At 40.3% G+C, this 26,411-nt stretch overlaps 1 protein-coding gene across 1 annotated transcript in view; it reads right to left on the bottom strand.

The window, feature by feature from the left end:
* Window positions 1-23,128, bottom strand: part of ropn1l (rhophilin associated tail protein 1-like) — a 40,558-nt gene extending 17,430 nt beyond the window's left edge. Inside the window, exons 1-4 of the mRNA XM_043719240.2 lie at window positions 22,813-23,128; window positions 19,644-19,767; window positions 11,059-11,220; window positions 8,441-8,616 (exon numbers count right to left, since the gene is read on the bottom strand). Coding sequence (XP_043575175.2) covers window positions 8,441-8,616; window positions 11,059-11,220; window positions 19,644-19,767; window positions 22,813-22,943 — 593 coding nt within the window. The 5' untranslated portion in view covers window positions 22,944-23,128. The remainder of the gene's footprint in view (window positions 1-8,440; window positions 8,617-11,058; window positions 11,221-19,643; window positions 19,768-22,812) is intronic.
* Between the last annotated feature and the right edge of the window lie 3,283 nt (window positions 23,129-26,411).

Here is a 26,411-nt window from a genome sequence, read left to right as displayed (position 1 = left end):
GAAGTTCCTCAGGGTACTGTCCTAGCCTCAACCATCTTCAGTTGCTTCAGCAATGACATTCCCTCCATCATAAGGTCCCAAGTGGGAAGGTTGACTCATGATTTCACATTTAGCACCATTTACAACTCGTCAGATACTGAAGCAGCCCAGGTCCAAATGCAGTAAGACTTGGACAATTCAGGTTTGGGCTGACCAATGGCAGGAGGTCCTGAGATTATGAAAGACCTGGACAGCACATCATGCACAGTGCACTTGCACATCATGCAGGCCTAAAAATATATCAATGAAACAATGGATTAAGGAGATGATCACCACCTAACGTATTCCTAAAACTTGAGATACAAAATAATATATTTACACAACTAGAAAAGTCAGACTGAAATTCAAGCTGAACTCTACAGAAATGTTTAGTTTTCTCTCATTAGTCAATGCCAGACAAAAACTAAAATTCCTATGCTTTGTCAACTTTATATGAGCACTTTATACTACACTGACCACTTTTAAAGCTCAAGCAACACTACCAATTAGTGAATAATTTGGAGCAACTTGTAATGACATTGTTACTGGATCAAGGCATAGAATCCCAACAAGTGCCAACAACTATATTCCTATTCTCTGGACTAAACTTGAAAGCATTTCAAAAAGTTAACAGACTGCATGTCACCTGCATCTTCATGCCTTAGAGGTTTCTGGTTTTAGTTTCACTTCCAACGTTCAAAAAGCATAACATTGTGGTGAATCTCTGCAAAATCTCCATGAATTCTGAGCCACAGCTGCTAAAGGAATAAGTAACATTTTTGATCAACAAGAATAGCTTAGATTTCCCATGAACCCAGAATTAACTGCACTGGATTTACGTTCATGAAATAGAGATCTTAATTCTGAACATACAATCACTCTTTGCTGATCTATCTCAGCAAAAGTATGCAATTATTAGGTCACATTTCACCCATGTTACCATGTCTGTTCTCTCTAGATATGAAATTAAATGGGAGCATTCAGCTTTCAAATGGAGGACTGGATTAACAGATCAATGGGGGGATTGTGCATTACAGTCAAGAGATGTAAACCAGCAATTTAGGGAGGATCCAATTACAGACTCTCAGCCTCCTGTTACTGACTCATGAAGACTCATGAACATTGCTCTATCAATATGATTTACTGATCGAGTGTGTTAGCTGGCTTATCAGGTAAAGGTAAGGTCAACATAGTCCCACACTCTTGCTATAGAGATGATGAGTTTAAAATGAGAGTCACCATGCCTCAGACAAGGGGCAAGATTGAGAAGGTAGGTCTTTCATGGTAACCCCAGTCAGTGTGGGAACTGAACCCACATTATTGACATTACTTCGCATTGCAAACCAGCTGTTCAGCCAACTGAGCTAACCAATAAGTCATACAATGAGTTAGAAGATAAAAATCAAATTATTCAATTCTTGATATTACCCTGAAAGAACTGCATTTACAATAGAGGGATGTGACAGTGAGGAAGGGTTTATGCCCAAAATGTCGATTCTCTTGTTCCTCAGATGCTGCCTGACCTGCTGTACTTTTCCAGCACTACATTCTCAACAATAGAGGAGTGTGACAGTGGAAAGTGGCCACCAGTGGCATTCCAACTTCTGTCATCGAGCTACATTTCACAGACAATGCCTGTGAGTACAGACACTCTCAGGTCAAGCTACAAACTATCATTGAGGCATATGAGGACCTCAGATTAAACATCAGGAAAACAAGTTTATGACCAGCCAAATCCTAACAAACAACACTGCTCCCTGCCCCCACAGCTACCAAGATCCACAGTAAGCCCCTGGAGAACACGGATCATTTCCCATATCTCAGGAGTCTCCTCTCAATAAGAGCAGACATTGTCAATGAAATCCAGCATTGATTCCAATGTGCCAGTGCAGCCTTTGGATACCTGAGGAACAGAGTGTCTTAAATCCGAGATCTCAAACCCAGCATCACACAGGTGGCCTACAGAGCAGACGTGGACCCCACCCTCCTGTATCCACCAGAAACATGGAGCAAATACAACAGACACCTCAAATCCCTGGAGGGTAATCACCAACACTGCCTTTGCAAAATCCTGAAAATCCCTTGGCAGGACAGGTTTATCAGTATGAGCATCCTCTCCCCTGTCGATATTCACAGTATTGTGACCAGCTGCAATGGACAGGCCACATCATCTGCGCGCCCGACATAAGACTCCCTAAACAAGTGCTCCATTCTGAGCTCCACAATGGTAAGCAATCACTAGAAGGGCAGAGGAAATGCTACACCCTGAAAGTCTCCCTAAACAAATACAACATTTTCAACTGACATGTGGGAATTGCTTGCTCTAAACGCACCAACTGGAGAAGAAGCAGCCGCAAAGGTGCTAACCACATCGAGCATCATGAGTGGAATGCGTGAAAGCTGAGCGCAAGCAGCAGGAAAGAGCGTTTAGAGTCCAGAACAGTCCACCCATCTCCCCCCTCAAACACCACCTGCTGCACCTGGGGCAGAGCCTGCCACTCCAGGATTGGACTAGTTAGCCACTGCTGAATGCATCCCACTGGCGTGGAAGCAAGTCATTCCCAACTCTGAGAGACTGGGTTATGGAAAAAATTTAACAGATTAATTGGGTGCCTCAGTGATCCAGTTGGCTCCGCCAAATTCTTTATTCTACTTAGATCACAGTCCATTCACCCATCACCCCAGTGCTTGCTGAGCTACAATGGCCCCGGACAAACAACACCTTCACCTTAGAAATCTCATCCATGTTTTTCATATTGCTCCATAGTGTGTCGCTGGCCCACTCACCCCTCTCCCGATCCCTTTAAGTCTCCTCCAGCCTACAGCTCTTTGAAACATCTGCATTCATTTAGTTCTAGCACCTCAAGCATCCGCGATGTTAGTCAAGCCACTGTTACTGCCCATGCTTTCAGTTACCCAGGCCCTAAGCTGCTGAAATCCTTCCCCAAACTCTATCTCTCTTTCCTCTAAGACGCTCTTTAAAGTCAGTTTGATTAACGTTTTGACCACAATCCCTAATATCGCTTCATGTGGATGAATGCCAAGTTTTGCAGTATAATCATAGAATTCCTACAGTGTGGAAGTAGGCCATTTGTCCCATTGAGTCCATACCAACCCTTCAAAGAACATCCAAACATATACTTGCGTGAAGTGCCTCAGGAGGCTTTGCCATATTAAAAATGCTTTATTTTCTAAAGTAAATCAAGAAAATTTAAAAACCTAAAAGCAACTTTCTGCAATGTTGATGAGGAGGAGGAGAGTAGCAAATTAACATTTTTTGATCAGTTATAACAAAGTTATCTGTAATTATTATTTTTCCTATGCACAAGACATGTTTGTGACTTCAAACATCTGGAATTTTGTTTTGGTTGTGTAATGTTATTATTAAGGTAGGTAGATAAGCAGTAGGGATTAACAAACAGCCTAAAAACAGCAGCAAAACTCAGCTCAATCCAAATTCAGCTAAGCTTATCAAATCCAAATCTAGTCTGACCCAGTAAAAGCACTATTCTGGTCAGCAGCAATGTGAAAACTTGGTTTACTGCCAATGTATGTACATCACACCATCACCAGGAGACAGTGGGCAGGGCAACAACACATCCCAATACTATTTCTTTTTTTCACAACAATGTAAAAATTCTAAATGTACTTTTATTTGTTGCAAATCACTATCAGTGATTTGTAAAGCCTTATTGATTCTAGTTCTGCACTATCAAAATTGTATATGTTTTATACTCAGTTTTTCTGATTTGTTGATTGTACTTGTTAACTACAAGACAATGTCATGCTCTACCATCTAACAGATTAATCAAAACAATAATTTCTCATATTACAAGCTATTTTTAAAAATGTATACTAGGCTTTCATAACAAGTTATTCCTAATTCTGTCAATCCCTTGGTCTTTAAAATCCATGGTCTATTGAAAAAATCTTTGGCCTGATTCTAGACTACTCTCAATGGGTGCTCCAGCACATTGTAATACAGTGTTATCTTGAGGCCTCCTTTTAAGATCTTTTTTTTATTTTTGAGGGCTACTTCTTGGTTTTCAGGGACTTTTTTTTATTCTAACAAATGTCTTTATATCATAAGGTAACATCATTGTCTGTATCTGTGTTGAATTTTATTTTAGGGGTTCCTTTTTTAGATAGATAAGATTTCAAGAAATCCAAAGACTATATGAAATCTGTGAGCCGGGTTCTGGAACTCAGTATTCTATAAACTAACTTTGTAAGTAACATGAGTCAACCACATTGCTATGGGTCTGGAGTTACGTGTAAGCCCAACCAGGTAAGGAAGACCAATTTATTTCCTTACAGGACATTGGTGAACCAGATAATTTTTCAATGACATTTGACAGTGGTTACATGGCTGCCATTAGTCTAGCTTTTAATTCCAGATGTTTAAAAAGAATGAATTCAAATTTCACCATTTCTCATAGAAATATAGAATCTATACAGTGTGGAAAGAGGCCATTCAGCTCAGAGAGTCTACACCGACCCTCCGAAGAGCATCCCACCCAGACCCAGCCCCCATCCTATCCCTGTAACCTCATATTTCCCATAGCTAATCCATCTAACCTGCACCTCCCTGCACAATAGGGGGCAATTTAGCATGGCCAGTCCACCTAACCTGCACATCTTTTGTGGGATTCATAACGACATTCTGACAGCATTAGCCTGGAGTTCTGGATTACTAGTCCAGTGATTTTACCATGACACCATCACCTCACCTGTCTGGTAGCTCTTGGACCTGTGGGGTCCTTGATTTTCTGGGACAAGTCTCATTGTTGGCTTGACAAATGCCTGAATGGCAAAAAGGATGTTACAGGATCTCACCGGTTCTCTGGGCAGCAGCCAAAACCTCCATCACTTCCAAAAGATTCTGCCTTGTGCTCAGATTCCCATCCTCCTGCTGAGTTTAGATTAGATTAGATTAGATTAGTTTAAAGTCTCCCTAACTGCTCTGGAAACTGAAACAATTTGGATTACTGCATAGCAGCAGGGAGGATGAGTACTTCCTGGATCAGATCAAGGGCAGAGTTGGAACAACAAAGTACTTTCTAAGAGTTGCTGAGCTGGAGCAGACAACAGAGTTATGGAAGGGCGGGGCCATAAAGGGAGTTGAAAACCAGGAAGAAAACATTAAAGACAAGGCATTGGTTGAATGACAATCCAAGCAGGTCAACAGAGGTGATAGGGGAAAGGAACTTGCTATTTGTCAAGGCACAGGCAGCAGAGTTTGGATGATCTTGTGTTTGCAAGAATATGAGAACCCAGCCAATGGTGGAAATGTAGAACTTGCTAACACAAGGAGTAGCTGAGACAAATAGCAAATGTTACATTATTTGTAAAGAAATAGGATCTAATTGTAATCCAAATATACATCCTGGCTGTTACATTTACTACTGCCTTGCAGTCAGGTGCCAAGCAACAATATATCAGTCCATAGACCATATGCAAGTAAGAGATGCAATCAATTCATGCCGCATGTTATTATTTATGAGAACCAGAAAACATAACAGTATAGTTATATTTAAGGGCTAGATAAATACATGAGGAAGAACTAACTAAAAGGATTAGCAGTTGGTTTTGTAACAAGTAGGCTAGTAGAGGTTCTATCATGACAATGGTTTATAACCCTAGTGTGTATTATGGTATATCAAAATTTTAAGTACCACATTATTTCTTTTAGACATACAAGCCAAAAGATGGCTTAGGATTTAAAGTAGGTGGTTATCTAAAAAACTTTTTGTATTACACTAAAGGAATCATAGAATGTTAAGTGTGTCAAGATAATTTCAGACAGCAACATTTCAAAGAGAGATGCTATTCAAAAATTGACCAGTGATCTCCTGTGGGTTGTATCCTAGGTTGTGAATATGATCTGAGTTGACAGAAAGGTAATTCTGGGTGAAAGACATGCGTATGTTTTATCCCTCCTGGAATTTATAGGAAAGGATTTAAAACCAATTGCAAACTCTGATCTCTGTGTATTCATGTGCTAGAGAGCTGACATGCTACTGCGCCAGAATGTGAGTCAAGTCCCATCCGCAGGGATGAGTCACAGATAAGGACTCACGTGCTGCCTCCACATGTACAGGTAAAAGGACACAAGGTCACTTTTTGACTGCTGAAGAAGGGCTTATGCCCAAACGTCGATTCCCCTGCTCCTTGGATGCTGCCTGACCTGCTGCGCTTTTCCAGCACCACATTTTTCAGCTCTGAAAACAAGGCCACTTTTGAATGAACTGCAGCAAGATTTTCCAAACAGCCACCCAACTGTCAATGTCAGTGCTATGAAAATCATCCACATTAATAACCTCAATGTTTCACACTCCATTTGTCATGGGCAAGCCAAAGACAGATTCAGATTGTTTTTAAAGTTTTAGTTTCTTGACTTGCTTCTAATTTCTAATGTGCATGTATGTGTCACATTTTATTATTGTTTCTCACAGCTTATTAGTTAATAACCGTAGCATTATCCAGCTCCTTTCAGTTCCAAGGAAGAGTCAAACTTGGATTCAAAACATTAACTCTATTTCTGTTTCCACTGATGCTGCAGACTTGCAGAATTTCTTTAGTACCTTCTGTTTTTATTTCAGATCTCCAGCATCTGCAGTATTTTGCTTTTAGCTAATAAATTCTCTCCACTTTACCTCAAGAAAATCTAGTTAAATTAGCTCCTTTTAAAATATAAAAGTACTTGGACTGGGAATAGGAATCCATGGGAGGATGGATCATTTTAAAATTAATCTTGTTGAGGGTGGGTTTCAGCAAAGTCATACAGCCTGTTTATCCTTCCTCTCCCAGGAATGTAACTTTTTGGGGTGACGGAGGGCATTATCCAATCCAACATCATCAGAAATTGAGGATAGGTGTTCAGGGATGTGTCATAAAATTCAAGTTTCGTATCAACACTGGCAAAGGTAATGTAAAATCTGTTATGTAGTCAAACGATTATAGTTTGTAGGTTGCCGGTAAAGATCATTTACACTAAAAAAGTAAAAGGTATAAAATCCAAAAATCCAGCAATTGCTCCCAAAGCTCTAAAACAAAATATTTTAAAAACATTTTTAAAAGTTCCTTTTTCACTCTTTCATCCATTCATGTAACATCATCTTCATTTATCCACTTACAATATTATGCTGCACATTCCACACTAGTATAGACTGCCCTCTATTGTTCAACACTGATTATTCATTCCTCCGGGATATAGGCTCCTTTTCTTTCTTAACCAAGCTGATGTCGTATTTATGAGTGATAAAGTCAACCAGATGCAAGGGGTAACTGCATTGAAATCAGGAGTAGGCATCCTGGCTGATTTTCTGTCCACTATTAAAGGACAATGGTCAAATATAGCATCTTTGTGGCCATGGCAACTCAGGTTTCATGATCATTTTCATTTTTATGACTCAAAGGGTCACTGCATAAATATGCAGGGACATTGAATGAATGCACTAATTAATGATTTATTGTCATGTGCATTTTACAATGAAATACAATAAAATATAGGGAAAAGATTTCATTTGTCACTATAACCCTGTACCATTTCAATAGTTTAAGAATAATAGAAAATGAAAAGATGTAGCTGAACGAATTTTGAGCCAGCTCAGAACCACCACTGCCTCATCAGACCCAACTAGGCCTGGCTCACTCTCGCTCTCACCCTGCTGAAGATGCTGAAAAAGGATTTTAAAGAGAAAAAAAAAGAAAAAGTAGCCATCTTATTCTGTTTTTAATATCAAATTTCCAGCATCTATTTTCATTATAGACCATGTAAAGAAATCCAAACTCTTCTAAAGGTATTTAAATATCAAAAGGGTAAGAATAAGAGGAGATGAGGAACCAAAGGGAGCTCTAGGCATAAAGGCAGAGGTTCAGGTACTAAATGAAAACTTTGCAATTTTCTTTACCAAGGAAGATGATGCTGCCTAGACATAGTGAAAGAGGTTACAGTTCAGATGCTAGATGGACTAAAATGCTATGGAGGAGGTTTGAGAAAGACTGGCTTACTTCAAGTTGATAAATCACCAGGAGCAGGTGAGAAAAATGTGAAGATGCTGACAGAGGTAAGGGAGGAATTTGCAGAGGCACTGGCTATAAATGTCCTATCTTCTTTAGATATAGAGGTGTGTAAGAGGACTGGAGCACTGAAATTATTTCACCTTCTGCACTATAACTATTCTACTACCTAGAATTCCTTATGAAGAATTAAAGCAAACATAGAAAGGCAAGTGATGATAAGATTCTGCTGATATTCATATCATTAGTAACTCTTAATGTAATATTGTCTTTTGGTTGTTATTCTGTATTCAATTTTAAGTTTAGTATTCAACAAGTGTCATTCTGCACTTTTTTTTAATCCATTCAATTGAAGTTAGAAGTCCCCAGAATGTCACAGCTGACTTGTATGTATACTCACACATCTTCCTGTAAAGCTTGAAGGGTTGCATGAATTTCAGACTCTGTAATTTCCTCATCCATCGTTGCTAAGTAGATGTACAAATACTTGAAGGTTTCAAAATCGATGTGGGCAGCACCTCCAGTTGGGTCAGACGTTAGGATTTCACAGGCATATTTCAAGGCACTGAATAGAGTCTTAAAAAGAATTTTATATATACGTCTGTAAAATGTGATCATATGGTTCTGTTGACGTTTACAGCATAAGTATTTCCCAATATAGTACAATATAAACAGTGCCTTTGGAATTGAGAGCTCTGCAGCTGAGAAAAGATGAGTAGAATTTCCCTGAATAAGCGAATATCCTTTAGATTAGATTACTTACAGAGTGGAAACAGGCCCTTTGGCCCAACAAGTCCACACCGACCTTCCGAAGAGCAACGCACCCAGACCCATTCCCCTACATCTAACACTACAGGCAATTTAGCATGGCCAATTCACCTAACTTGCACGTTTTTGGACTGTGGGAGGAAACCAGAGCACCCGGAGGAAACCCACGCAGACATGGGGAGAATGTGCAAACTCCACACAGACAGTTGCCTGAGGCAGGAATTGAACCCTGGTCTCTGGCGCGGTGAGGCAGCAGTGTGCCACCGTGCCGCTTAGCCATGATAAACAAGGCTGATATGAATGGTGGTAACTATAATAGGAAACCTCATTACAGTATGCAATTAATAGTGTGCTACAATAAGATTTACTGACTGTGCAAGAGTGGCACAAGCAAATCCCCAGTCAATCCTAACTTCAACAATGTTTTCCCAAGTCCCACTTGCTCCTACCTTGGGAAAAAGGATTCCAAAAATCTGTACATTGGATTACTAATAGGACAAATAGGTAGAAGAAAATCATTTCAATGATGGTATGAGACAGCTATGAGTGGTGGCCTCATTCATGTCTCAGTTTTGGCACTCACTTCCTGATGTGCACATCATTTAGATAAGGTATGGGCAAGATTTTAGAGTGAGAACCCTAATGTTAGCATCAAATGGAGGTCGCTATCTCATAATACTGGAAAGCAGTCATCAGAATTCACAAATAGCATTGGCCCTCCAGAATTTTTACCAGTCTGTCAATTACGGTAAGAAAGAAAAAGAGGACACCTCCTCCTTACCCTCTAAGCAACTTTAAAACTAAAATAAATGCTACAGCCAGCAAGACTACGATCTTGCAGGAGAAGCTTCTCCACAGACTGGCTAATGAGCACAGCTGAAGCTGGGTAGAAACAATGTGGTCTGCAGTCAACAGGCCACCTCTCCTTGACGCCTCACAAGCCTACATCTCTTTCAACAATTGGCCTTAACTGGCCATGTGTTCACTTCGATTGGTTAGCCACTGCTTGAAGGTAGGAATCACTGTGAAAATAGTTCAGGATCAAAATGGTCCACTGTTACTACAAGTATAATATTTTGGTTCTTTTGACAGGCAGTTGAATAGTTCTTAGTTGACAGATGAGTGTGCTGTTTATTTTACCTTACTTAACAGAATTTGATATTATTGATTAATCAGTGCTTTAGTTTTGCCCAATGGGTATATCGCTGGGGAATTTGAAATGTCTAAGCAAACAAGGGGTAAATTCAAAACATTTAATTAGGCTTGTACAAATAAACTGGATAAGTATTAATCACCTAGACACCCTTTCCAAAATTATAAGTCCTGGTGCTCCAATCCAATAAATTTTAAAATGTCATGTTTATCAACAAACTCCTTTGTAGCTTTGCTCATTCTGTAACCTTCTCCTGCCTTTTATCCACTTCCTTCAGTTCAAAAAAGTCTTGGTTCAAAAAGGGAATAGATTTGTATTGACATCATTTGATTACCATGGATTTAAATATTTTAATCCGTAGAGTGCTAACCCCTCAGGTGGTCAACTGGGTTGCCTATTCAGAAAATCCTAGGAAAATAGAGAGAGCCACAAAGATACTGGAAATACATTATTTTAAGCTCTAAGTTCTTTTATGCCATTTTAGGACCTTACAACCATCTTCCCATTGGGATGGGAGCCACAAACATGCTCTTTTGCTCTGTTTATTTGTTGATATAGTCTGAGTGGCAGGACATATCTTGATATTTTTGTGCCCCCATTAAGAGCTCCAATCTAAATTGAAGCCTCTGTTGACTGAGAGGATGACCAAAACATCTGCCTTGGTCTTTGGACTGCATTTTAAGGCCTGTCCTAAAATTCTCTTCTTCTTGATGGTTGTCAAGGACCTTATTTTAACCCAGTTATTGGAGTTAACCTATTATACAGTCTAGAAATTAGTATTCACTGACATGAAGTTGGCAATCTCTACAAAGTAACCCTTGTGGTAACTTTTATATTAAATGACATAATAGGCTTTTTATGAATACCATATTTATCACTTCAGTTCATGCCATGTACAGTAGCACTGCACTAGTTTGTTTATTAGTACAACCTAATAACAGCGAAAGTGAGAAATTCAACAAATAATGCAAATATAATGCTCTATTAATGTGTCATGAATATTTCATTGTCTATTTGGCTCATAACTTCACTGTTTTTGGCATTTTAAGGTCTGTGTTAGTTTTACAGATATAAACAGTTTACAAAATTATACATACCCCACCCAAATCGCTGCAAGCAAGTGCCAAGAATTTCATCCATTCAATCTCATTCTGTAAATTGCCCAGTTGCAGAATGTTTTGTAGTTGTTGGAATGGCAATCCTAGGTCTTTCCATTTTTCCATTATCTCAAGCTCGTCAACAATCATCTTTGAAGAGAGCTAAAGCACATAGGTACATGCTTTTAGATGTTGATTTTCAGTACAGTAATATTTAAAGACCTTCACAAATATAAAGCAAACATCAGTTCATATCCGATAACAATCTAATGCAGCTAATACAAATGCATACAGACATATATAAAAAGAGAAGGAACATTCCTTCAATTTACCGAATTGTCATTCATCAAGATATAGGTTCTGAGCAGAAGGCCCTTAAAGCCCATTTAATCTTAAACCATTTTAGCATTTAGTTTTTTTCTTTTATTCAATGTTCTGTCCCAATCACTCTTCGTTGCACTCTTCAATACCCTACTTTTAAATGACTACCTAACAATGGGGCAGCACAGTGGCTCAGTGGTTAGCACTGCTGCCTCACAGCACCAAGATCCCAGGTGACTGTGTGGAGTTTGTATATTCTCCCTGTGTCTGCATGGGTTTCTTCTGTGTGCTCCGATTTCCTCCCACAGTCCAAAAATGTAAAGGTCAGGTGAAGAGGCCATGCTAAATTGCCCATTGTGTTAGGTGCATTAGTCAGAGGGAAATGGGTCTGAGTGGGTTACTCTTCGGAGGGTCGGTGTGGACTGGTTGGGCCGAAGGGCCTGTTTCCACACTGTAGGGAATCTAATGGTTCCAAATTTAGAAGTGAAATATTGGTGATAAATATAGAGATCACCTATTTCAATGCCAGAAAACATTGCTGACATTCATTTTCACACTCAGGCCTCCCAAACTGTCAGTTATTCTGCTGAGGTTTTCTCCCATCTGTGATCAACACAAGACCCGCAGTCTCATTTGCTACATCTCTTGTGATCCCAGCTTATGGCATGACTAGTCAAGTTGGATCCCAGAATGAAATGAGACTTGATAGATTACATAGTTAATTTTTATTTGGTTAGCTAATGTGGTGGTTAGTCACAAACATACTCACACAAGACTGCAATTATTATTTGACAACAGAAGAAATGTTTATTACAAAAATAGAAAAGAAACAAAATAATTAATATTGATATATGACAGAAAGATCTGAACACAAACAGCAAAATAAAGTCTCAATATGTCCTTCAAAGCTTTCTCTAACAGAACCTGAAGTCCAGAGAAATTATACTCTTATTACAACTCTAAGTTTCTACTTGATCTACTCCTTTTAGTTTCTTTCTCTTTGATTTCAGAGAAAATTTTATGATGTTTTCCTAGCTTGTTGGCATAAACATTTCACTATTTCAAGGGCCAAAACATTCTGATTTCTAACTTGGAGTCTTCTAATCAAGTTCCCCAGCATGGAAACTCCACAAGACATCTCCTATGGCAACTGATTCTCCTCAACAGATCGATGCTCTTGTTTCTCCTGCGCTGAAGCCAAAAACAGAACTAGTCGATTACTCTGCCTGTCACAGACCTACCAATGTAAACATTTTATCCATTAACAATACAGGGATTCTCCTAAGCACTTGACTGCGGTGATAAATTTAGCAAAATCATTCCCTTTGCCCTCATCCTTTTTATTTAAATTTTCAAAAATTGTATCCGATAACTGAACTAACAAACCATCTCCTTTTTCACAGACTACTCCCCTTCCTGGCCAATTCTGTGGGCCTGAGATTTTGTTACAACACGACCAGGAAACAATCCAGAGTGCTTCTCCTGCAATATCTCAGTTTCTTCCACCACTGCTGGGTGTTCTACCAACTTCATTGAGGAGAAAGTGAGGATTGCAGATGCTGGAGATCACAGTCAAGAGTGTGGTGCTAGAAAAGCACAGCAGTTCAGGCAGCATCTGAGGAGAAGGAGAATCGATGTTTTGGGCATAAGCCCTTCCAGAGGAATTCCTAATGAAGGGCTGATGCCCAAAACATCAATTCTCCTGCTTCTCGGATGCTGCCTGACCTGCTGTGCTTTTCCAGCACCACATTCTCGACAACTTCAGTGAGGCCAATATTTTTGGATCAGCCAGGTTATTCTCCAAGATAAAATCACTTCCTTCCATGGGGGTTTGTTCCATGATTCCAACTACAAGCCCTCCATTTACTAAATCATTCTTTAATGCAACACTGTGCAATTGGACTAGTTTGATATTCCACTTAGTAATATTTTCTCCTTCATAAACCTCCTATAAGACAAATGGTATCATCAGTCAGTATCAGAGACTTGCTTCATTATCTTTCAGCAATTTAATTGGTTTATCCCCTTGGTCTGAACAATGAGGAAATACGTCTCCCTTTGAATTAATATATTCAGGACCTGATTCTCATTATCAACATGTCTATCTAAGTCTTATCTAAGTCAAATTCTTTTTTCACTTCTATCTGAATTGTCACTAATTCTAGCTGTGACATCTCAATTTCAGATTTCTCTCTTTTTAATTCTAAATTCTAGCTAATTACTTTAAGCATCTCATTCTTGTGAGATCCTGCTTTTCATTATATCTTTAATTTATCAGCTAACTTTCCCAGTTTAGCCTTGGTCAAAGATATGAAACAATAAATGCTTATGTCTTCTAATTCCAGAAACATCTTAGTTACATTTAAAGTTGTTTGGGAAGCCTAATCTGTGCAATAAACTCCTGTTTTATGTTCAGAACCTCAGCGTACCTGTTACTTTTCAAATGTTGCAGATCACTCGCACTCAATAAAGCTGGATTTCAGACAAGCCTCCACTTTGTTACGATTCCAGCAGCTGGTACTACTGTATAAGTCAGATCACAGTATGAAACTGGCTTGGCAGATTCATACTGACATTTAAAGCACAGAAAGGGCTATTAGGCCCATTGTCTTCGTACCGGTCAACAAAGATCTGATTACACTAACCTTGACCTTGGAGGCTATGGCAATGCAGGCAAATGTCTAAATACTGCTTAAAAATAATGAGGATTACTCGACCACTCTTTCAGGCAGTGAGCTCCAGACTTCCACCATTACTTGGGCGATAAAAATTCTCTCAATTCTCCTTTTAGACCACTATCTCTAATGGGAAATATATGTTACTTGGTTATTAATTGTTCTGAAAATGGAGAAAATAACTTCCTATCTACCCTATTTATGCTCCTCATGATCTTATATACCTCTATCAGGTCCTATTTCAAACCTTGGCATAGCCAAGGTAAACAACTCCAGCCTATCAAAGTTTTTCTCATTTGTTTAGATTCTCCAGTGCAGGCAGCATCTTGGTAAATCTCTTCTGCACTCTCTCCAGTTTAATTTTTATTTGTTTAGTTAAAACAGTGTTAATCACCGGAACATATTCACAGAAGGATGCAGAAGCTCTTTAACAGTGCCACATGTTTATTACATAAACACAGTGAAGAGAAATACAAACCAAACAATACAGATACGGAAGACAATTTAGAAAGATCTTAACACAGATGGCAATGCCACATTTCAACCTGTTACAGAGTCAAGTCTTAAAAAAAATGTACTTCTATCTCAGCTCTTTATGCTTGTACTTAACTGACTACTTCCAGTTTCTTTTTTGTGGACAATTTTACTTATCCTTTCAAAAACTGTGTGCATGAATGTTTAACAATTTTGAAGGCCTAAACTTTCTCAGTCCTAACAACTTGAAGACTTTTTTATGTGTTCTGGCGTGGAAGATTGGAGACCAGTTCTGCTGCAGTGACTGTTCCCCTGAACTGAACTACTGTATACTCTTGTTTCTTCTGAACTGAACTGATGACTTTGTTCATTTTATGCTGCCTGTCATAAACTTCCCAATATAACCATCTTATCCATTAACACTATAGGGGTTCTTCCGAACATTTTATTGCAGTCACATACTTTCAGCTCACAATTACAAGTTGACTTCCTGACTTTTTGAAATAAAAAACTTCACAGAGCTGACCAAAATCTCACTGCCTCTATTGAAAAATCCTACTTCCAAAAATGTCAATATATGTTATACTCTTTTCATCGCACAATGCTGTAATCTCCTGTTCCTCCCTCACCTTCTACTTCCACAGCCTCTGCCTCACCAAATCATTTTTACTATTTCAACTTTGGACAGATGTGTTCTCAGCACAAACGTCTTCTGGGTTGACAAGTATAAAACCACAAGACTATAAGATCATAGGAGCAGAAATTAGGTCATTCAGTCCATCAAGTCTGCTCTGCCATTCAGTCATGGCTGATAAGGTTTTCAACCCCATTTTCCTGCTTCCTTCCCGTAATTCCTTGGCAATCAAGAACTTATCTATCTCTGTTTTGAATACACTCAACAACCTGGTCTCCACAGCCTTCTGTGGTAATGAATTCCACAGATTCACCACTCTCTGGCTAAGATTTCTCCTTAACTCCATTCTAAAGGGTCATCCACTTATTCTAAGGTTTTGCCCTCAGGTCCTCATCTCTCCTGCCAATAGAAACAGCTTTCCAATGTCCACTCTTTCCAGGCTGTTCAGTATTTTGAAAGTTTCAATCAGTACCCTTCTCATCCTTCTAAATTCCATTGAATATAGTCCCAGATCCTCAAACATTCTCATATGTTAAGCCTTTCATTCTTGGGATCACTCTCGTGAACCTCCTCTGGACCCACTACAGGGCCAATACATCTTTCCTGAGGTATAGGGTCCAAAATTGCTCACAATACTCTAAATGTGGTCTAACCAGAGCCTTATAAAACCTCAGATATATACTTCTGCTTTTATATCCTCATCCTCTCGAGATGAATAACAACATCGTATTTGCCTTACTAACTATCAACTCAATCTGCAAGTTTACCTTGAGAGAATCCTGGACTAGGACTCCCGTGTCAGAGAGTCATAGAGATATACAGCACAGAAACAGACCCTTCAGTCCAACTCGTCTATGCCGACCAGATATCCCAACACAATCTAGTCCCACCTGCCAGCATGTGGCCCATATTGCTCCAAACCCTTCCTATTCATATACCCGTACAGATGCCTTTTAATGTTGCAACTGTACTAGCCTCCACCACTTGCTCTGGCAGCTCATTCCATACACACACCACTCTTTGTGTGAAAAAGTTGCCTCTTAGGTCTCTATTATTACTTTCCTCTCTCACCCTAAACCTACGTCCTCTAATTCTGGACTCCCCCACCCCAAGGAATAGACTTTGTATATTTACCCTATCCATGCCTTTCATGATTTCATAAACCTCTATAAGGTCACCCCTCAGCCTCCGACGCTCCAGGGAAAATTGCTCCACCTTTTCAACCTCTCCCTATAGTTCAAATCCTCTAATCCTGGCAACATCCTTGTAAATCTTTTCTGAACCCTTTCAAGTTTCACAAAGCCCTTCCGATAGGAAGGAGACCAGAATTGCATGCAATATTTCAAACTGGCCTAATCAATGTCCTGTACAGCCGTAGCATTACCTCCCAACTCCTATATTCAACACTCTGATCAATTAAGGAAAGCATACCAAAAGGTCCCTTTGCACTTCAGATTTCTAAATTTTCTCCCCATTTAGAAAATAATCCATGCCTCTATTCTTCCTACAAAGTGCATGACTTCATACTTTCCCACACTGTATTACATCTGCCACTTCTTTGCCCACCCTCCTAACTGATCTAAATCTTTCTGCAGCCTCCCCATTTCCTCAATACTACCAGCCCTTCTGCCTATCATTGTATCATCTCAAACTTAGCCAGAATACCCTCAGTTCCATCATCCAGATCAGTATGTATAAAGTGAAAGGTTGTGGTCTCAACATCGATCCTTGTGGAATACCACTAGTCACTGGCTTCCATCCCGAGAAGGACCCTTTTATCCCCACTCTCTGCCTTCTGCCAGACAGCCAATCTTCTATCCATGCTAGTATCTGGCCTCTAACACTATGGGCCCTTATCTTACTCAATAGCCTCCTGTGCGGCACATTATTAAAGGCCTTCTGGAAGCCCAGATAGATGACATTCTTTGGCTCTCCTTGGTCTAATCTGCTCATTACCTCCTCAAAGAGTTCTAACAGATTTGTCAGGTATGACCTCCCCATGATGAAACCATCCTGATTTTGCCCTACTTTATCACGCACTTCCAAGTATTCAGAAATCTCATCCTTCACAATGGACTCCCAAATCTTACCTACAACTGAGGGAGACTAATCAGCCTATAATTTCTCACTTTTTGCCTTGTTCCCTGCTTAAACAGGGAGGTTACATTAGCAATATTCCAGTCCTCTAGGACCCTCTTTGACTTGTGATACCTGAAAGATCACTACTAAAGCCTCCACAATCTCTTCCATTATCGCCTTCAGAACTCTAGGGTGTAGCCCATCTGGTCCAGGTGATGTATCCACTTTCAGACTTTCCTGTTTTTCTAGCACCTTCTCCTTGGTGATGGCCACCATTCTCATCTCTGCCCCCAGACTCTTTTGAATTTTTGAGATATTATTCATATCTTCCACTGTAAAGACTGATACAAAGTAGTTACTCAGTTCCTCTATCATTTCTTTGTTCCTTATTACTACTTCTCCAGCATCGTTTTCTAATGGCCCAATGTCCACTTTTGCTTGTCTTTCGCCTTTAATATAGCCAAAGGAACTTTTGCAATCTTTCTTAATATTACCGGCTAGCTTACCTGCATAATTAATATTCTCGCTCCTTATTTCTTTTCTCGTTGTCCTCTGTTGAGCTTTGTAGACTTCCCAAGCCCATGGTTTCCCACTGCCCTTCACCAGACTATATACTTTCTCTTTTGCTTTTATGCTGTCCCTGACTTCTCTGGTCAGCTATGATTGCCTCATCCTCCCTTCAGTATGCTTCTTTATCCTTAGGTTGAATTTTTTTATGTCTCTCAAATTACTCCCAAAAACCCCTGCCATTGCTGTTCCACTGTCTTTCCTGCTAGGCTCCTCTCACAAATCAATTCTTGTCAGTTCCTCCCTCATGCCTCTGTAGTTGCCTTTCTTCAAGCCGTAATACTGTTACATCTGATTCCACCTTCTGATTCCACCTTCTCCCTCCCAAATTGCAGAGTAAATTCTATCATATTATGGTCACTCCTTCCTAAGGGTTCCTTCACCTTAACAAGTCTTCCTCACTGCAACACAATAAATCCAGAATTGCCTGTTTCGTAAACTGCTCCAAAAAGCCATTGTGTAGACATTCCATAAATTCCTTTTCTTGTGATCCACTACCAACCTGGTTTTCCCAATCCACCTGCACACTGAAATCCCCCATTGTCATTGTAATCTTGCCTTTCTTACAAGGCTTTTCTATATCTTGGTGTATCCTATGCCCCAAATCCTGGCTGCTGTTTGGAGGCCTGTAGATAACTCCCATTATGGTTTTCTTACCTCCCCTCAACTCTACCCACACAGATTCTACAACATCTACCAGAATTCATTTTGAATGCGGAAGAGAACAAAATAATGATTCTTGGCACGTGAACTTCCTTGCACTATTGGGAAAGATCAGAAAATATCCAACAAAGGGAGATTGTACAAGTGGACATCCCTCTAAACTGCAACCATGGTCCTATCCAGGGCACATGAACCCATATGAGAGTAATTAAAAAGCTAAAAAGTGACACAAGGATACAAATGGGCAGCATTCCTTTCTCATTCCTATCAGGTGTGTTTTGTTTGATTATCAATTTTGGGCCATCAGATCAGCTTTAATACAGGAACATCAATATTTGATCCAATTCGATTCATTACACTGTACTCCCAAATCTAGAAAGCAGCAGGCAAATAAATAATTATTATTGCATAGAACCTGTTTTGGCTCTACAAGATGACAGAAATATGGAAAATAGAGCAAGGGTAAGCCATTCAACCCACTGGGCTCATTCTTCCATTCACCATAATCATGGCTGATCCTCTATCAGAATGGTATTCCCAAGCTCCTTCCCAGTTATCCTTGATACGTTTAGTCTCTAGAAATCTACTTTCTTCATTCTTAAAAATATTCAGTCACTTGGTGCTTACAGCTCTCTGCAGCAAAGAGTTTCACAGGTTCACCAGCCTCAGCAAAGACATTTCCCCTCATCTCAGTCTGGAATGGCTTCCCCATATCCTGACGACCTCCCAGCCAAATAATATAGATAATAATATGAAAGATCTTAGCACAAACAGCCAGGGTAAACAAAACCGAAAATGTGTTGCTGGAAAAGCGCAGCAGGTCAGGCAGCATCCAAGGAGCAGGAGAATCGACGTTTCGGGCATGAGCCCTTCTTCAGGCTCATGCCCGAAACGTCGATTCTCCTGCTCCTTGGATGCTGCCTGACCTACTGCGCTTTTCCAGCAACACATTTTCGGGTCTGATCTCCAGCATCTGCAGTTCTCACTTTCTCCAGGGTAAACAAAATCCCTGCATCCAATCTGCCCAGTCTTTTCAAATAAAAACTGGGAACATTTAACGAGTATAAATGCAAGCAAGGAATTGTGGTCATTTTTGGCAGTGATGGTGTGTCTTTTCAGATTGTTTCTAATAGTAGTCTTAAAGGGCATTCTTTAACATTCTAGTATGGTACCTGATTGTGCAGAATCTTCAGAAGACCTGGTGTAAGACCAGTGTTATTTTTTTGAGTTGCCACTGGCATTTCATACCGTTCCTTCACTGGAAGGGTTTCACCTTTAGACAACGCTGAAAAATACCTAAATTAACAACAGTTATCAGAATGTGACATTTGTTTCAGCCATATAGTAATCTATAGGATAATTATGAATGCACCATCTTGTCACAGCTTGGAGAAGGGAGTATTTCTGATAGTATTCTTAAAGCATCTTCTACATTTTATTCCTTTACCACAGTCATTCCCCGGGCATTGGTGAAATGAAGGGGGGGGCGGACAATTCTGTTCTTAATCAGAGCAAAAATGGTTCATCAATAGATGTACTTCTTGTAGGAAAGGGACGGTATTAAAACTAATGGCTATAGCTTACTTAAACTGTTTATGTTCTTTCACTGTAATCGCTCTTCTCCCACTTTTGGAAACCATGTCTTCATCAGCACCTAAATCACATACTCTGTAACTCCCTCTATTATCTCACTGTCTCCCCAACTGCTGCTACTCCCTGTTCTACCTCATCCCTCCTAATAACTTTCATTTATATTTTTCAACTTAAGCCTCTGAAAACTTTGGGATATTTTTACATCAAAGGCACGAATGGGTGAAAGTTCTTGTTGCTGTGGAAGCTCAGATAGAGATCAATCAATGTCTAATTGTTAGTGACATCAAGGGATTATGGGAAAGCATGGGAGAATGCCATTGTGGTAGGTGATCAGCCATAATCTAGAATGACAGAGTAGGCATGAGGGGCTGAATGGCCTACTGCAGTTCCTATGTTCCTATGTTTTTTGAACATACAAATGTCATGACATCACAATTTTAATTTATGCCCACAAGCTCAGACTGAATTTTGGAGTTACATAATGAAATGGCCATCTAAAGATGAAGCAAATTTGAGAGTAACTCATTCTGCCCTAGGTACATTGAATGTGTGAAATATTTGCAGTTTGCTTTAGACTTCAAGAGGAGCCAAAATCCAGTTTCAGTGAGACAAGACAAGATTCTCCAGGACAAGTGAAGACTAATTAAAACTGAAGGTAGAAATTATATTAATATGAGAACCAAACCAATCTCAGATTAAATTAACTACTTGTAATGGAAGGCCAAGTAAATAATATGAAGTAAGGCAGCAAAATGTGACCAGAGGGTCATCGGATAAAATGAACACTGAGTCATATAATAAATGATTAGAACAGGTGTCCAAAACCATGATCAGACAGATAAATTTTAAAGTGAATCGATATGGTGGAGAGGAATGTAGAGAGGCTGAGAAGTTTTGATAGGAAATTTTAGAGATCAAGTCCTAGCTAACTACATAAGTAGCTGTTCAGAGTCAAAAAGTGTGCGGCTGGAAAAGCACAGCCGGTCAGGCAGCATCCGAGGACCAGGGGAGTTGATGTTTCAAGCATAACCTCTTCATCAGGACTCCTGATGAACAGCTTATGTACAAAATGCTGACTCTCCTGCTCCTTGGATGCTGCCTGACCTGCTGTACTTTCCCAGGCACCACACTCTCGACTCTGATCTCCAGCATCTGCAGACCTCACTTTCTCCCAGCTGTTCATGGAGGGCAATTAAAATGAGGAGGTGGAAGAGGCCGAAGTAGGTGGAATGCTGAAATCTGAATTGTAGAGGTGTGGACATTATCACGGCAGGGAAGGAGAGACCGAGAGGGATATGAAAATAAGTAAGAGAACTTTAAATTAATTTCCTGTCAGTCAACCACCGCAGTTCTGCCAGTGCAAAAAAAGTGTTTGAGTGGTACTTGATATGATTTAGGAAATGGAAAACAGAGAACTGGATAAGCTTAAGTCGATGGAAGGTTCAAGGAAATTGGCAAATGTAAAGAAAGTTATGGATGAGGGGTTGAATGGCAAATGCGCTGAAGCAAGGAAGGGGATGAGCACTATGACAGAGGCAAAAGCAGGTTGTCTTGGCGACAGGGAGGATTAGCAGATTACACTCTGGTTGAAGTAGGAATGCAAAAAGTCTGGTACAGTCTCAAACAATGACCAGGGAAAGACAGCAACTTGTTCACTACAGGTGAAGCTGAAAAAGCCTTCAGGGATAACATAAATACCTTATCCACACTATGGTTATTTTGTTAAATAAATAATGCTTCATATGTACAAACAGTCTGAGTACATGTTAAGTGTTTTTTTTATTCCTGCTTATAAGTATTTGTGAATAGTTTTGCAATTTAAAAACTGAATGGCATGAACAATGAGAAGAGCTATTTATTTTCAAGGACGCGTGCAGCAGAATGTTGAAGAATTGAAGTCTCCAGAGGGTGGAAAAGAGGGGAAGGCAGCTAGGAGAGGGAAAAAACGCATAGGTTAGACGGAGATAAAGATGTGGGTGAGAGATTTAGCATTAGGCATGTTGTGGCCAGTAGAGACAAGGTCAGGACAAACATCTAAATGACTGTTCTTTAAAGTGAGAAGTTTCTTATCCACTGTTATTACGCACCTCTGGAGGAACCTGAACCCAGGGGATACTATCACTGTATCCCAAGAGCCCCTCTAAAATAGCAAGTCTTCAGTCCCTGATTGGGAATTGAACCCGGACTGTGGAGGTGAAAGCATTGAACACTGACCACCAAGGCAGCTTCTGCTAGAATATATGGGGTCAGAAACTCAGATCAATGTCAAAGTATTAGTGACATAACAGATTTAAGCTAATTACAGAGCCTGGATTTTGGCTCTGTACTATAAAACGTATTGTCATTTAATCTGACCTGCTCTCCACCCAATAAAACACTTTCTTTTGTTTTACTAATTTCCGACCCCTGTCTCCTTCATTTTCTCAAAACCTACCATGCCTTCCATCTTTTGGAGCTAAAGACCTGAAACGTTAGGCACCTTTCCATACATGCTGCCTTACCTGCTGAGCACTTCCATTGTTTAAAAATCTGTTACGCATCTAACAATTGCTGTTCAAAGAAAGGCCATCAAGCCAGAAGGTTAATTAGGTTTCTCTCCACAGATGCAGACTCTACTGGTGAATATTTCCAGCATGTTCTGTTTTAATTCTATTCTTTTACAACCTTGGCTTTTCAACTCAATGTCTCAATACAAAAAGACATGCAATTTTGAACCTGTTAGTTCCGATATACATAGGTGTTACTCACGCAGCAGACCACTGAAGAACATCACGTGGCTGGGTCCGGATGGCAGCTTTTGTAAACTGTTTTAAAATGTCCGGAAACTCAGGTGGAATTTCAATCTGCTGAGCGCAGAACATAACATCAGGAAGTGGCATGGCTGCTATAAAGAAGAATTAAAATGAAAGACACTAAAATAGGACCATATCAGGGAAGCATAGATCAGAACCACACCTAAACTCCAGAACATTACAGCTGTGATACCCAAGTCATTTTCGCATGAACCAAATTAAGATTGTTTGATGATGGAAATCTAGTAACGTAAGTAAAACCGAAAAGTGAAAATTTAATACTAAAATCATCGAATGGTTACTTCACATACAGAAGGACGCCAATACGCCCTCTGTATCTGTGCTGGGTTGCTGCAAGAACAACTGACATAGTGCCAATCTCCTGCCTTTCTGTCTTTAGATAATGATTCAATTTATTTTATAAAGCACAATTGAGTCTGCCTCTATCACACTCTCAGGTTATGTGTTCCAGCTCCCCATTTGCTGTGCGAGCAAATTTCTTCTCATGTCACCTTTACATTATTTTACCAATCAGCTGAAAGTTGGAGCCCTGGGGCTCTCACATCCTTTCAACTAAAGGAACAGTTTCCCTCATGATTAAATTTCTTCTCAACCATCTCCCCTTCAGACAGAACAGCCCCAGTTTCTCCTGTAGTGAAGTCCCTCATCCTTTGTAAGTATTCGAATGAATCTTTTATACAAACTCTCTAATGACTTAACTTCCTTTCTAAATTGCAGCATTCAGAATTGGATGCAATGCTCCAGTTGGGGTGACCTACTGTTTTGTACAGGTTTATCATAACTTCCTTGCTCTTGTGCTCTATGTCCTTATTTGTAAAGACTAAGATGCTTTATTAACCGTTCTTTCAACCGGTCCTGTCCATTACCCACTTGCGTGGTAGGCAGAACATCTTTCTGTCTTGATGACAACATGCTTCTGAAGGAATATACCTTCCTGGGACTACTACATTGTAGCAGTCTGAAATGGCTAGCTCCAGCTCTTGCTCCAAGTTTATTCAGATATCTTACCATTCAGGATAATTTGAGGTCAAATGGAGACTTTTCTGGGGTAAAGTGCTGGTGCCATTCCAAGTATGCCCCAATAACTGGCAAATTGTACCAAATGGCATATCCTTTCACAATAGGCAGAGTACTAAGAGCACTAAGCTGAGCCTTGTTTGCAAAACTTGGAGCACAATGTCTGAAATTAAAAACGATTCCATGACCATCAGTATTTATCAAACAATCCTGAATGTGTTAAGAATTATCCAAATAATTAACTGAAGATCAGAATCACAATGTGTTCCACTTACACCTGCTAGAAGTAGGAACCAGCCAATTGCAGACAAGAGGAAAGAAACCAGGTATTTTGCCTTCTTGAATTAAACAAAAGCCCAGAGGTCAATAGTTCCCTGGCACATTTGCAACTAAAGAGCGTTGGCTTGTCAACGAATCAGTACCCTTCTGTCGTGTAGTATCAATCATTGCTCCCTTTGAAACTTGGCTTTCTTACGTCAATCATAATGAACCAAGATGAAAAGCTTCCTCAAAATATTTCTTTTTTCACCAATAATGCTTCTTTCTTATTCACTTTAAACTTAATTAAACTTTAAATGTGACTTTAATATGTGAACTAGCAGATAATCTGAATAAAGCATGTTGACTATAAGCGAATTTTCATTGTGAATATAGCTGAGTACTGAATAGTCAAACACTTGCATAAAATAATTGTCAATGGCTGCAAGATCAGTATGATATCTATTAAATAAAACATAGAATTGTTGCTTTGCTGAACTTCATGTAGAACTGGCAATTGTGTATTATACTTTGTTGGGAGTTAAACCACAGAGTATAAGGTTCTGGCATATGCTGTCAGCTGCCTGAATAACTGCTCCTTATTACTGACTGGGATGTGATTCCTGCAGGGTTCAGGAGGATGTCTGAGGCGGAGTATAGAAATGAGATCCGTGATAAAGAGGGATAATTCAACAATGCCTGGTCACGTTCTGTTGCAGGATGCAGAACCCAAAGTTCATACTGATGGCTCTTTACAATGAGGTTAAAAACAATGACTGCAGATGCTGGAAACCAGATTCTGGATCAGTGGTGCTGGAAGAGCACAACAGTTCAGGCAGCATCCAAGGAGCAGCAAAATCAACGTTTCGGGCAAAAGCCCTTCATCAGGAATAAAGGCAGCGAGCCTGAAGGGTGGAGAGATAAGCTGGAGGAGGGTGGGGGTGGGGAGAAAGTAGCATAGAGTAAATAGGTGAGTGGGGGAGGAGATGAAGGTGATAGGTGAGGGAGGAGAGGGTGGAGTGGATAGGTGGAAAAGGAGATAGACAGGCAGGACAAGTCCGGACAAGTCATGGGGACAGTGCTGAGCTGGAAGTTTGGAACTAGGGTGAGGTGGGGGAAGGGGAAATGAGGAAACTGTTGAAGTCCACATTGATGCCCTGGGGTTGAAGTGTTCCGAGGCGGAAGATGAGGCATTCTTCCTCCAGGCGTCTAGTGGTGAGGGAGCAGCGGTGAAGGAGGCCCAGGACCTCCATGTCCTCGGCAGAGTGGGAGGGGGAGTTGAAATGTTGGGCCACGGGGCGGTGTGGTTGATTGGTGCTTCCCCCACCTCACCCTTGGCCAGAAATTCAGGACAGCAACGGGAGCAACCTATCAGAGCGAACTCCCAGGTTTTCATGAGCAACTCTTAGTGGTGGTGTTTGAATGGAGGAAGTGACATCATGTATTCATAAGGGCAAGGCGAGTCAGATGAGAGCTTTGCTGGGAGAGTAACCCTGACAATGCTATGGGTTTGCATGACATGAGGCATTGGTATGCCTGCTACAGAGTCTTTGGTAGCTATCGAGGCACATGGAGCAGCCTGACTCCAATTTTGCACAAGGCTTCACACAAAATTGAGAACTCCTCCTTTCTGGTAGGGAAGTGGCAGCTAACTCCATGGTCGCACTTGTAGATCCCACAGTCAGGAAGCGGCATGTGGGAGCCAACGCCTTATCTTGCCGTGCAGGTTCACCCAACATCCCAGTGTTGAAATACTGGAAGCACCAGTGATTGCTCAAACTGAGATCATGAGGGCCATGTAGGCTCACACCTACCCATCTCAAGAGACGTCCACCAGTCTGTGCCCTTGTCGGATTAATGAGGCAAATGCTAATAGCTTCAGGGATGCAAAAGTCTGCTGGCCTCATTCAGAATGCCAACATTCGTGTTTCTATTTCTATGATTTGCCAGTTGGCTCTTAGCAAGTCATCCCAGCATGCTGTTGTATATGTTGTGTTGCTCTCGTCTAAGAAAGGGTCCTCAAGACCTCAAGCAGCTCAAAGTTATCCTATAAGGTCATCTGCAGTCTTGTCAGCCAGGCACTATAGGAACAATACACATAGGCACATAGGACAGTCAAAGTCACCAATAAAACAGCTACCAGGGAATGTACCAGTGTGAGTAGTTAGGTTTGTATATATTATTGGAAGTGTAGCTGGGTAAGGTTTCTACGGAATGGGTTTCTCTTTTTGTCAGTAACCTTTATTTCAGAATCTTGTC

Source organism: Chiloscyllium plagiosum, unplaced genomic scaffold (assembly GCF_037043375.1).
Source record: "Chiloscyllium plagiosum isolate Xiang-an unplaced genomic scaffold, Cpla_swu_hap1 HiC_scaffold_34, whole genome shotgun sequence".
Lineage (NCBI taxonomy): Eukaryota > Metazoa > Chordata > Chondrichthyes > Orectolobiformes > Hemiscylliidae > Chiloscyllium > Chiloscyllium plagiosum.
Note: the sequence above shows the minus strand (reverse complement) of the source record. Positions and strands in the feature narration are given on the sequence as shown.